Raw genomic sequence first — 12,449 nt, 5'->3', positions numbered from 1 at the left:
CAAAAAAAAAAAAAATGTGAAAAAGCTCTCAGCCAAAGGCAAAGTTCTTTCTGAAACGGAGGCCACATATGATTCTTAGCAGTAAATTGGCTGTCACTTACTTACTTCTTGTCAAGCAGGCCGCATGGGCTTAAAACCTCCTTTTGTCAACGCTCTTAAAGTACCTACCTCGATTTTATGCTAATTCTTTCTAATATAAACTGGTTTGGATTGTGATTTCAGGCGGCTGGGTAGCTATGGGTGGAGGAGGCCTATCCAATGTCTCGGTCAAGAAGCTGGAGATCCCACCACCTGGGGACGGAACCCCGCACACTGGGCCCAGCAAGTTCGAGTATGTCATCTACGGGAAGAGGATATCAGACCAGTCGGTAAGTAATAACTAGGAGTTGACAACCTAGATAGCTTGGGTGGTAGCGCGTCTACGATTCCCGCCTGGGGCGGATTTTATCCTGAACGAATAATGGTCGTTCTCGGAACGGCTGGCTTTTTTCTATCCCGTCTTCCTTCTCTCTTCGATTTCAGGACGATAAGACCTTAGCAGTTGTAGTTCTCTCTATCAAAGCTTGGAACTCAGTCCGGCGTGTAACGCTAGCGCGTGACACCCATTTTTTCGTAAATTCACCGTCATTCTCTCGAGCAGCACACTACAATGTATTTTTCTATCTCATTTTAAAACCCAGTCCCCTGTAAACATTTGGTGCTGACAGGATATTCAATCTTGAAGTGAAAGGCTGTGGTGAATGAAAATAAATACGTCTTTTGCGATGAAACTTTGGCCCAGCGGTAATTTCCCAAATAACACTCCCGTACTTTTTTTTTAAGATGAGTGTTCCACCGCCGTTTTTATTTCGTAGCAATGAAACAAGTGCTACATTAGACGCATGTGGCTTGTGTCGTAGCATGGCCATCCCGTAGTATGCCTCTCATAAGATGGGCGATAGCCGTGAGCTACGTGGGTGGGGGCGGTGGGGGGGACGAACTGAAGAAGCCACCCAGCTCCCTTCTGGGTGGGGAAAGGAGGAGGTGCAAGTATTGTCAGGAGTCGTTCAGCGAGGACAACAATCCGCCCGGGTCTTGTAGGTGAGTGCCCAAACTGTTCCCCACGTCCATCTTTTTGTTTGAAACAATAAATTAGAGAAACCTCAGGGTTTTAAAGAAGTCCAAACAGAAATTGGCAAAACAATAAACAAAACTTCCAAAAGGAAGTGTTTGGTTCGTGTCAAAAGTTTAGAATGAAGTACCTGAGCATCCAGCAGTGCTCTATGCCAAGGTCCAGTAAGCACGCCTGTGTATCTTTATACGAATCAATTTTCCTTATCATTGAGGAAATAGTAGGTAGTAAATCAGGAAGACGACAAAAGATTATTGATTGTGTTTCACCTCTAGCTAAATATTAATGATTATATTTCAGGTTCGGGCCGGACCCGCGCGGCGGCTGGCTGGACGCGCTCCAGTGCGTGCCGTGCGCGCAGTACGTGCAGGACAAATGTGATAGCGCGCCCCCGCACACGCGCCCCCCGCTCTGGCTCTCCCTCTCCTTCGCATGCCGCTACCTCGTGCCGCTCCTCTGTTGTTGCGGACTGCTGAGCGCGTGCCACGAGCCGTGCGTGCAGTGCGGGCTGATGGGCGCGCGACATCAGGCGGGTGAGTTGTAGCCCGCGGCGCGACAGTCTCCGTCCCCGCCGGAAGCGAGCGGATGGACACGCGGCCAAGGGGAGACGGCGGGCGAGGGACATGACGCTGCGTTAGCGACTTGAGCCATGCGGCAAAAGTGAGTGATTCAACTCTTATGGTTTGGTATTCCCGGATAGAGAAAAATGAGGGGAAAAATTGTTTGCTAAGAACCAAAGTGTGAAATTACTTTTTGGAGGCTTCAGAAACTGGGTTCACTCGCGTTCTTAGGTCAAGTCTCCAACTTGTTTAACATGCAAACTTGTATTGTTCTATAAAAATGATTGAATTGATTTATTAGAAGTAAAAAGAAGCACTAAAAGATTTCGAACAATATCTTACCTTCCGTAAAGTCTTACATACAAAGCGCACATCTATGACGGATTTCGGCAATTTGCTGAAAATGACGGTAGGTTACAAGCTATAATATTGAAGTATGGGGAAATCTTATGATTTTTTTTTTTTTTTTTTTTTTTTTTCTTAAAGTACCTACCTACTGTGTTACTTTTTTAAGAGAGATGGAGGGAGAGGGAGAGAGAGAGAGCTGTCAGTGGCTTCACCGCTCACCATCAGGCAGATCTAACAGGTACGCCTGATCAGGTCCGCCTGATTGTGTGTGTGCTCATCAGATAGACCTGACAGGTACCTACACCTGATCTGGTCCGCCTGTCAGGCCTACCTATAGTGAGTGGCTGGCCAAAGATTCAAATGTTTCAGGTCCCTACGGCGATGTTAAATTGAGCAGTTTGGTTGAAAACTTAAAATCTGGACAGGACATTGTTAGCTGGATATTTCGGGCATATATACTCACTACTTCACTCAACTTCATGTTTTTTTTTTTTTGAACCTCAGTGGTGTCTTGGTGGACTCTGGATCTGGAGCTTGGTGGTTCGAGTCCAAGTCAAGTCTGAACATTTAGTGTACGTACCTACTTACCTACTAAGCAAGGAACCAAATACGTAGGTAGGTGGTGATAGATATGCACAACAATCACTAAGGCATTGCCTTGCCCTTGGGATCAATTTAATTTGAAGAAACCCATTTACTGATGAAAATTTGTAATGAAACAATAAGTTGAAAAATATCTGCCATACACAGTGGTGGACTCTGAATCTAGAGCTTGATGGTTTGAGTCCAAGTCAAGTCAGAAAATTTAGCGTAGGTAGTGTAGGTATTAAGCGTGGAACTGAGTTCGAAATGCGCTCCAAGAATATCTACATGGTAAGTGAAAACCCAACCTCAGTGGTGTCTTGGTGGACTCTGGATCTGGAGCTTGGTGGTTCGAGTCCAAGTCAAGTCTGAACATTTAGTGTACGTACCTACGTACCTACTAAGCAAGGAACCAAATACGTAGGTAGGTGGTGATGGATATGCATAGCAATCACTGTTTCTCTTTGTGACGAAAGTTAGCATACAAAACTTTTTAAGATTTTGTATCACGAGGGTTAGGTAGCATGCAAAACCTGAAATAAGTACCTATCTTGGATCACTATCACTAGGGTAGGGATAGGTTGCATTCAAAACTTTCAATAAGTACAGTCAGTAACTTAGAGTACCTTGTATGCCGAGAGTTAGGTAGCAACAAAACTTGCTTACATGTACCTTGTATCACGAGGGTTAGGTAGGGTGCAAAACTTTTAATATCTTGTCTCACGAGGGTTAGGTAGCATACAAAACACTATAAGTAATCATAATCACCTTGTATGATAAGAGTTAGGTAGCGTGCAAAACTTAAGGTAGCAATAAAACTTGCCATAAGTACCTTCTATTTCGAGGGTTAGGTAGCATACAAAACACTATAAGTAATCATAATCACCTTGTATGATAAGAGTTAGGTAGCGTGCAAAACTTAAGGTAGCAAGTGTGGTCTGTGTCGTAGCATGCCCATCCCGTAGTATGCCTCTCATCAGATGGGCGAGAAGAGACACAATACTTCCCATTTAGGTGTTGACAGTTGATCTATGGTTGCTGAATAAAATCTTCCCAGAAAAAAATTAAGGGAAGCGGAACAAAGGCAAGGAGGCAACCTCAATAGTTTTATGAGTTTTCTTCATAATAAATTTATAAATTATGCCAGTACCTAGGTATATTTTTTGGTTTATTAATTTTCAAAATGGGCAATGGACGTCCATACTTACACCCAGTTGCTACCTACCTACAAGTCGGCATGGATTGGTGAGGTGTGAAGGCACCCTTCCTTGAAACTTCTCTGTTAAGGAGTTGTGGATAGGGAGTAGGATGTGGGCAAGTGAGACGAGAAAGCCGCCATTTCGTGACTGTGTCCGAAAAATGGAATGATATGGATTTGCTGATTTCATTAAAGGTAGACAGGCAATTATTTTTCAAAGAATTTAGGTAATTTTTTCCCCAACAAATATGATTTTTTCCATAGATTTATATAGGTACCTGGCTATTTACATACTTGGGGCCATAATTATTTATGACCGAAATAGTGACTGGCCAAAATTTCTTTCAGTCTGACTTGAGAATGATTTTTTTTTTTTACTGTGTTACTTTTTTTAAAAGAGATGGAGGGAGAGGGAGAGAGAGAGAGAGCTGTCAGTGGCTTCACCGCTCACCATCAGGCAGATTTAAAAGGTACGCCTGATCAGGTCCGCCTGATTGTGTGTGTGCTCATCAGGTAGACCTGACAGGTACCTACACCTGATCTGGTCCGCCTGTCAGGCCTTCCTATAGTGAGTGGCTGGCCAAAGATTCAAATGTTTCAGGTCCCTACGGCGATGTTAAATTGAGCAGGTTGGTTGAAAACTTAAAATCTGGACAGGACATTGTTAGCTGGATATTTCGGGCATACTCACTACTTCAATTCAACTTCATGTTTTTTTTTTTTTTTTTTTTGTTTTAAAGATGAAGTGTTTCACCGCCGTTTTTATTTCGTAGCGATGAAACAACTGCTACATTGGACCTTGTGGTCTGTGTCGTAGCATGCCCATCCGCGTAGTATGCCTCTCATCAGATGGCGAGAAGAGACAACAATACTTCCATTTAGGTGTTGACAGTTGAAAATAAGGTTGATGAAAAAAATCTTCCCCGAAAAAAAAAAAAAAAAAATGAGGGAAGCGGAATAAAGGCAAGGAGGCAACCTCAATAGTTTTATGAGTTTTCCTCATAATAAATTATGCCAGTACCTACCTAGGTATATTTTTTGGTTTATTAATTTTCAATGGGCAATGGACGTCCATACTTACACCTAGTTGCTACGGGTTAGGTAGCATACAAAACACAATAAGTAATCATAATCACCTTGTAGGACGAGGGTTACGTAGCGTGCAAAACTTAAATACCTTGTATGACGAGAGTACTTAAGGTAGCATACAAAACTTACATCACGTACCCTATATGACGAGGGTTAGGTAGTGTGCAAAACTTAAATACCTTGTGTGACGAGAGTAAGGTAGCATACAAAACTTACAACACGTACCCTATATAATGGGTTAGGTAGCATACAAAACACAATAAGTAATCATAATCACGTTGTAGGACGAGGGTTACGTAGCGTGCAAAACTTAAATACCTTGTATGACGAGAGTAAGGTAGCTTACAAAACTTACATCACGTACCCTATATGACGAGGGTTAGGTAGTGTGCAAAATTTTGATTCTCTTCCCTTCCATTCGTGGACGCAGCTCATCCTCTGTGTGAACTCTGGGAGGACAAGGATCGGGCCTACGGGTTCTCTGGAAGTGAAGAGATGCTGGAGGAGGAGGAAACGGAGGAGGAAGAAGAAGAGGAAGAGGAGGGGGAAGAGAAACAGGGTGGCGAATCCGCAGATGGTAAACGGATTTCGTTTGGCCCCTTTTCGAGATTGTTTTTCCTCCACCCTTATTTTTTCGTTTCATAGTTTTCCTAATTTTCTTTAGTTCAATTTTTTCGTCATTTCTAGTTCTATGTTTTTTACTTTTTCCTCATTTTTTAATCGGTTTCCATTCTGATTTTACTTGGTTTTTTGGTTCTTCTTTGTTGAGTTTGATCATCGTTCTTCAGTAACCGATTTCTTATTAGGTTCTATTATTTTCTATTTTAATGTTATCGATCCTATTTCTTTTATAGTTTTAGCTGTTCTTTTTGTTGAACGTTTTTTCGTACATTTCTTCTCTCTGTTTCTTATCCTAGTTATATTTCTATTTATGTCCGTTTCTGTATCTTTTTATGTAGGTAATGGTGGGATTTTCAATGTCACTGCTTAGAAAACAGTTTGAGGTTCGTGGACAGTGTTGGAAAGAGAAACGCGACCAGTGGTATTCCAAGCTTGCGACAGAAGGACCCTGTAATCCCAGTATGAGCTCTGACTCTCAACCTAAAGGTGCTGGGTTCGAATCCCGCCCGAGACAGTAATTTACTGACCAAACTACAACTCTAGAACTGAGCTAACATATTTCTTTCTTATTTCTGTTTAATTGTTCGCTACCATATTGTCAAATGGATTGGATTTCACGGTAAGCCTCAAATGAAACAAAGTTGTAGGCTATTTTTGCAGCTCTAACATTTACAATTTCTTACAACCTACGATGTAATATGTAATACAATTTAGAATAGATCACTGAAGTTAAGCAACATTGCCATGGCTGGTATCCAAATGGGTGACTATCTGGGCAATTGCTTGTCCAGAGGGTCTTTTGTTGACTACACACTTTAATTAAGGTTATACAGTGGCTTTAAACCCCTTTTGATTCAATCCTGGTGGGCAATTGAAAGGGGCACCTGTTTTCTTTCGCCTTAATCCCCCTACATTACATTGAAATGGGGCACTTTTCTACCGAAATCCCCGTGTTTAAAGTCCAGTGTGTAGGACTATTACACCCATCAATCCCGATATAAATTCAGTCGCTACCATATTGTCAAATGGATTGGATTTCATGGTAAGCCTCAAATGAAACAAAGTTGTAGGCTATTTTTGCAGCTCCAACATTTACAATTTCTTACAACCTACGATGTTTGTTTGTTTTTTTGAGTGTTCCACCGCCGTTTTTATTTCGTAGCAATGAAACAACTGCTACATTAGACGCATGTGGCCTGTGTCGTATCATGCCCATCCCGTAGTATGCCTCTCATCAGATGGGCGAAATACTATTTAGGCATTTGTCAATTTTATTCTCACTTTCTGAATTGAAGTTCCCAATAGATCACTAAAGTTAAGCAACATTGCCATGGCTGGTATCCAAATGGGTGACTATCTGGGCAATCGCTTGTCCAGGGGGTCTTTTGTTGACTACACACTTTAATTAAGGTTATTCAGTGGCTTTAAACCCCTTTTGATTCAATCCTGGTGGGCGATTGAAAGGGGCACCTGTTTTCTTTCGCCTTAATCCCCCTACATTACATTGAAATGGGGGACTTTTCTACCGAAATCCCCGTGTTTAAAGTCCAGTGTGTAGGACTATTACACCCATCCATCCCGATATAAATTCCCCAATAAAAATTGTATTATTAAACCAGTCCTGTTCTGCTTGTCTCTGTTCCAGACACTTTGGGTATTACGATACCCACGTTCAAACCCCCAATACCTACCCCTGTGGAATCCCCTGCAGGCGACGAAGATGACGTGTTCATGGTAAGACTCACAGTGCGAAGTACCAGAGTTCGATATTTACTTTTCAATTATTATTTATTTCGGACGCCACATAGGCGGCTTGGGACTTGGAAAAATTTTCACATTTTTTTTTAAATACGTATTCTGCAAATGTAATAGAAAGTCGTGTGATGTTCACACCAGATTTTTTTTTGCACCACTTTGCAAGACTTTTAGGAAAATCTATGTAGTTACTGTAGGAAAACTTGTCAATTTGTTAAAATAGTAAACTCACCCCTTCTTATCTCTATTCTTTCCCCCTTTGTATCACCTTGTCCCTCAGGTTGTGCTCAGCTGTACGATCACCCGGGATTTCACCTACAACAAAGTGATGCCCACGTTTCACCATTGGCAGACCGGGAACAAGAAGTTCGGCCTGACGTTCCAGGCAGCCGCAGATGCTAGGGCTTTCGACCAGGGCGTGCGAAATGCGCTCCAAGAATATCTACATGGTAAGTGAAAACCCAACTTCAGTGGTGTACCTATTACCTATTGTTTTTGGCGGCTTGAGCTTTCGCCAAATAGTGATGGCAGAGTCAAAAAAAGATATCTTCTTTAATCTTGGGGTCGAGTGGATTGGAACACATCACATGCCTTCAGGCACACTCCATTTGTCAAGGGTTCAGGCATTGCCTTGCCCTTGGGATCAATTTAATTTGAAGAAACCCATTTACTGATGAAAATTTGTAATGAAACAATAAGTTGAAAAATATCTGCCATACACAGTGGTGGACTCTGAATCTAGAGCTTGATGGTTTGAGTCCAAGTCAAGTCAGAAAATTTAGCGTAGGTAGTGTAGGTATTAAGCGTGGAACTGAGTTCGAAATGCGCTCTAAGAATATCTACATGGTAAGTGAAAATCCAACCTCAGTGGTGTCTTGGTGGACTCTGGATCTGGAGCTTGGTGGTTCGAGTCCAAGTCAAGTCTGAACATTTAGTGTACGTACTTACCTACTAAGTAAGGAACCAAATACGTAGGTAGGTGGTGATAGATATGCACAGCAATCACTGTTTCTCTTTGTGACGAAAGTTAGCATACAAAACTTTTTAAGATTTTGTATCACGAGGGTTAGGTAGTATGCAAAACCTGAAATAAGTACCTATCTTGGATCACTATCACTAGGGTAGGGATAGGTTACATTCAAAACTTCCAATAAGTACAGTCGGTAACTTAGAGTACCTTTTGTATGACGAGAGTTAGGTAGCAACAAAACTTACAACTTACATGTATCTTGTATCACGAGGGTTAGGTAGGGTGCAAAACTTTTAATATCTTGTCTCACGAGGGTTAGGTAGCATACAAAACACTATAAGTAATCATAATCACCTTGTATGATAAGAGTTAGATAGCAATAAAACTTGCCATAAGTACCTTCTATTTCGAGGGTTAGGTAGCATACAAAACACAATAAGTAATCATAATCACCTTGTAGGACGAGGGTTACGTAGCGTGCAAAACTTAAATACCTTGTTTGACGAGAGTAAGGTAGCATACAAAACTTACAGCACGTACCCTATATAATTTTTTTTTTTTTTTTTTATAAACAAAAATTGCCGCACTTATTAGTCTTAGTTCACAAAGTCGCCGCTAAAATTGTGAAGCGACAATATTTTTTGTTTATTTTTCTTCTTTTTTTTTTTTAAATACCCAATTTTTATTTACCCACCCAGTGGGTAGGTATTTACCCACGACCCATCACTACATATGGTATGCATATTGGACTGCAATCTTTCATAAGACTGCTTATAATCATAAGCATGTTATTTGAGACCATTAACAGATTAAAGTTGGTGTCTCAAAATGACAACTTGTCTTAGCTAATTTCCCTTTGAGTTGGGATGAGCAATTCATTTTTCGGCAGTCACAACTTTGGGTCGGGGTCCAGCTTAACTCCATACACAAAAAACCCACTCTGAAGCCTAGGTGTTGGGGAAATTTGCCCCCAGGGATGGGTTAAGCTTATACAATCCACAAATCTTGGGTCAGGGTTGTTGTTTTTGGGACCACTAGGAGTCTAGGAAGTAATCGCTATGAAGACTCTTTTATTATAGGACCTATTTATTTTGTTTTTTTACTAATATGTATGCACCTACTTAAGTAATTGGTATTATTATTCTGTTTGTTTCAGTGGTGGGAACAACTTGGTGCGGGTACGGGCGCAGGTGATGACCCGGGATGATAGTGCAGGTAAATATTAACAAGTTTGATGCCCGGCAGAGCCAAATGTTTTTTCAGCTCCAAGCTTGGAATATGGGTTCCACTCTTCCACTCAGCCTCATGAAGACAATCACTTAGCATGTAGCTACTTTAAGTAATTAGACTTACTTTATTGTGGACACTCATTGCTCTGTTAAAAGCCCAGAAGAGGTTAGGTGGTAGAATAGCCATGGTAGACAGTAAAAGTAATGAGTAGATAACTAAAAAGTAATGAGTAGATCAGCGGCAAGTGGCGGCATTACCAGAGCAAAAAGAATATTTATAGAAATTATAGAAATAGTAAAGAAGAAATCGAAAGAAAAAGTGTCAAAATTTATTTTTAAGAAATAATCGAAATGTAGATATATCAAATCACGAATGTTGATGCTGATGACACGTTGCTTGAAAAACAAGCATAAAGAGCCAAGTTAATGAATTAGATCGCAAATATACACTTCATTGATGTAGATTTATATTAATTCACAGCTAGAAATTATTCATCGTCTTGATAAGAGATATTATCACGTTTCGTCATTTAAAGAAATCCGATTTTAGGAATTAGGAAAGATGTATTTTAAGGCAAAAACGGCAATATAACAAAACTAATCAAAAGAGGAACGTGATTGAAAATTTGCCGGGTGGCATGGAAAAGTATTGAACACTTGAATACTTAAATTATTGATACAGTACATCATTAATTCACTTTCAAAAAATGATATAAGGACGTGTGTTTAATTAGGTGTCTGTAGTTCAGATTAAAAGGACCTGTGTGATTCTTAAAGTAAGAACCAAAAGTGTTTTTATTTTTTTACGCTACCCGGTTTGAGAAGAAATGGTGCTTTTTAGAAAGATAAATAATATATTCATACAAAAGGATGATGCGTCTTATACGATAGTTCTAACCTACGGTTTGTCATTTTGACTGGAACAAATATGCATCAACCTGCAAAATATTTTAATTAATAAACATATGTTGAACGTTTTTTTTCGTACATTTCTTCTCTCTGTTTCTTATCCTAGTTATATTTCTATTTATGTCCGTTTCTGTATCTTTTTATGTAGGTAATGGTGGGATTTTCAATGTCACTGCTTAGAAAACAGTTTGAGGTTCGTGGACAGTGTTGGAAAGAGAAAAGCGACTAGTGGTATTCCAAGCTTGCGATAGAAGGACCCTGTAATCCCAGTATGAGCTCTGACTCTCAACCTAAAGGTGCTGGGTTCGAATCCCGGTCGAGACAGTAATTTACTGACCAAACTACAACTCTAGAACTGAGCTAACATATTTCTTTCTTATTTCTGTTTAATTGTTCGCTACCATATTGTCAAATGGATTGGATTTCATGGTAAGCCTCAAATGAAACAAAGTTGTAGGCTATTTTTGCAGCTCCAACATTTATAATTTCTTACAACCTACGATGTAGGTAATACAATTTAGAATAGATCACTGAAGTTAAGCAACATTGCCATAGCTGGTATCCAAATGGGTGACTATCTGGGCAATCGCTTGTCCAGAGGGTCTTTTGTTGACTACACACTTTATTTAAGGTTATACAGTGGCTTTAAACCCCTTTTGATTGAATCCTGGTGGGCGATTGAAAGGGGCACCTGTTTTCTTTCGCCTTAATCCCCCTACATTGCATTGAAATGGGGCACTTTTCCACCGAAATCCCCGTGTTTAAAGTCCAGTGTTTAGGACTATTACACCCATCCATCCCGATATAAATTCCCCAATAAAAATTGTATTATTAAACCAGTCCTGTTCTGTTTGTCTCTGTTCCAGACACTTTGGGTATTACGATACCCACATTCAAACCCCCAATACCTACCCCTGTGGAATCCCCTGCAGGCGACGAAGATGACGTGTTCATGGTAAGACTCACAATGCGAAGTACCAGGGTTCGATATTTACTTTTCATCTTTTTTTTTTTTTTACTATTGCCTAAAACAAAGCATGCATACAAAAAAGCATTTGGGTCGAATGGCATGTTGAGGGACAATCCTTGGGGATAGTTGCCATTTACTTAGGCCTTGTAGAAAAATATCAAGAAAGTCCACTTGTTTAGAGAGTAGACATTTAGACACTAATTGGGGGGGGGTTGTTATTATTATTTACTTTCTATTACTACAGTATAGCGAGCCATACTAGTAATGAAAGTATTGCAATCAGTCCAAATTTTCATAATCGGAAAAAGGTTGGAAATATCCGTTTTGGGATCCCCTGATGTCAAAAAAGTGCTTTTTAGCCCAAGGTCTGTACGTACGTACGTACTACAGGTTTAAATGGGAAAAAGTAAAAAGTTGTATACAAAATATCTCAAGAACGGTTTGTTGTAAAGCAATGAAATTTGGTATGATATCCCGGTATGGTCCAAGGACGCGACTGTAACAATTTGGTAAAAATCGAACAGTCACTATTCCAGATATCAACCAAAGTCGATGTTGCTTCGAACTTCGAAAAAAATCAAATTTTTCCATACTTTATAGTTTATATGATTCTTTATTACACGGGGAGCATTTTAAGATAGGAAATTTTTGACCAAAAATCGGACGCCATATAGGCGGCTTGGGACTTGGAAAAAATCACATTTTTTTTAATACGTATTCCGCAAGTGTAATACAAAGTCGTGTGATGTTCACACCGGATTTTTTTGGCACCACTTTGCAAGACTTTTAGGAAAATCAATGTAGTTACCGTAGGAAAACTTGTCAATTTGTTAAAATAGTAAACTCACCCCTTATTATCTCTATTCTTTTTTCCCCCGCAGGCCCTGGAGCTCCTTTAAGGATAATAACATTGGCTGATGGTTCCATTGTATAATATGAACCATATGGCATATTTTTAACAGATAGTAGGGTTTTGCCACATAGTTCATATTGCTAAACCAACGATGAATGTCTCTGTGACTTGAATCAGGCGAGGTTTTGTAGTCGAATTTCTCAGCCACCAAGGTTAGTGTTGGTCAAGATCTGTAGGTAGATGTCGCTCTGTCT

General features: G+C 40.2%; 1 protein-coding gene across 1 annotated transcript in view; it reads left to right on the top strand.

Moving 5' to 3' along the window:
* Positions 1-12,241, top strand: part of LOC103512487 (sprouty-related, EVH1 domain-containing protein 1) — a 27,584-nt gene extending 15,343 nt beyond the window's left edge. The window contains exons 5-8 of the mRNA XM_017445428.2: positions 223-368; positions 7,545-7,713; positions 11,239-11,327; positions 12,224-12,241. Of these exons, the coding sequence (XP_017300917.2) occupies positions 223-368; positions 7,545-7,713; positions 11,239-11,327; positions 12,224-12,241 (422 nt within the window). The remainder of the gene's footprint in view (positions 1-222; positions 369-7,544; positions 7,714-11,238; positions 11,328-12,223) is intronic.
* The last annotated feature ends 208 nt before the right edge of the window (positions 12,242-12,449 follow it).

Source organism: Diaphorina citri, unplaced genomic scaffold (assembly GCF_000475195.1).
Source record: "Diaphorina citri unplaced genomic scaffold, Diaci psyllid genome assembly version 1.1 scaffold844, whole genome shotgun sequence".
In the NCBI taxonomy this organism is placed as follows: domain Eukaryota; kingdom Metazoa; phylum Arthropoda; class Insecta; order Hemiptera; family Psyllidae; genus Diaphorina; species Diaphorina citri.
Note: the sequence above shows the minus strand (reverse complement) of the source record. Positions and strands in the feature narration are given on the sequence as shown.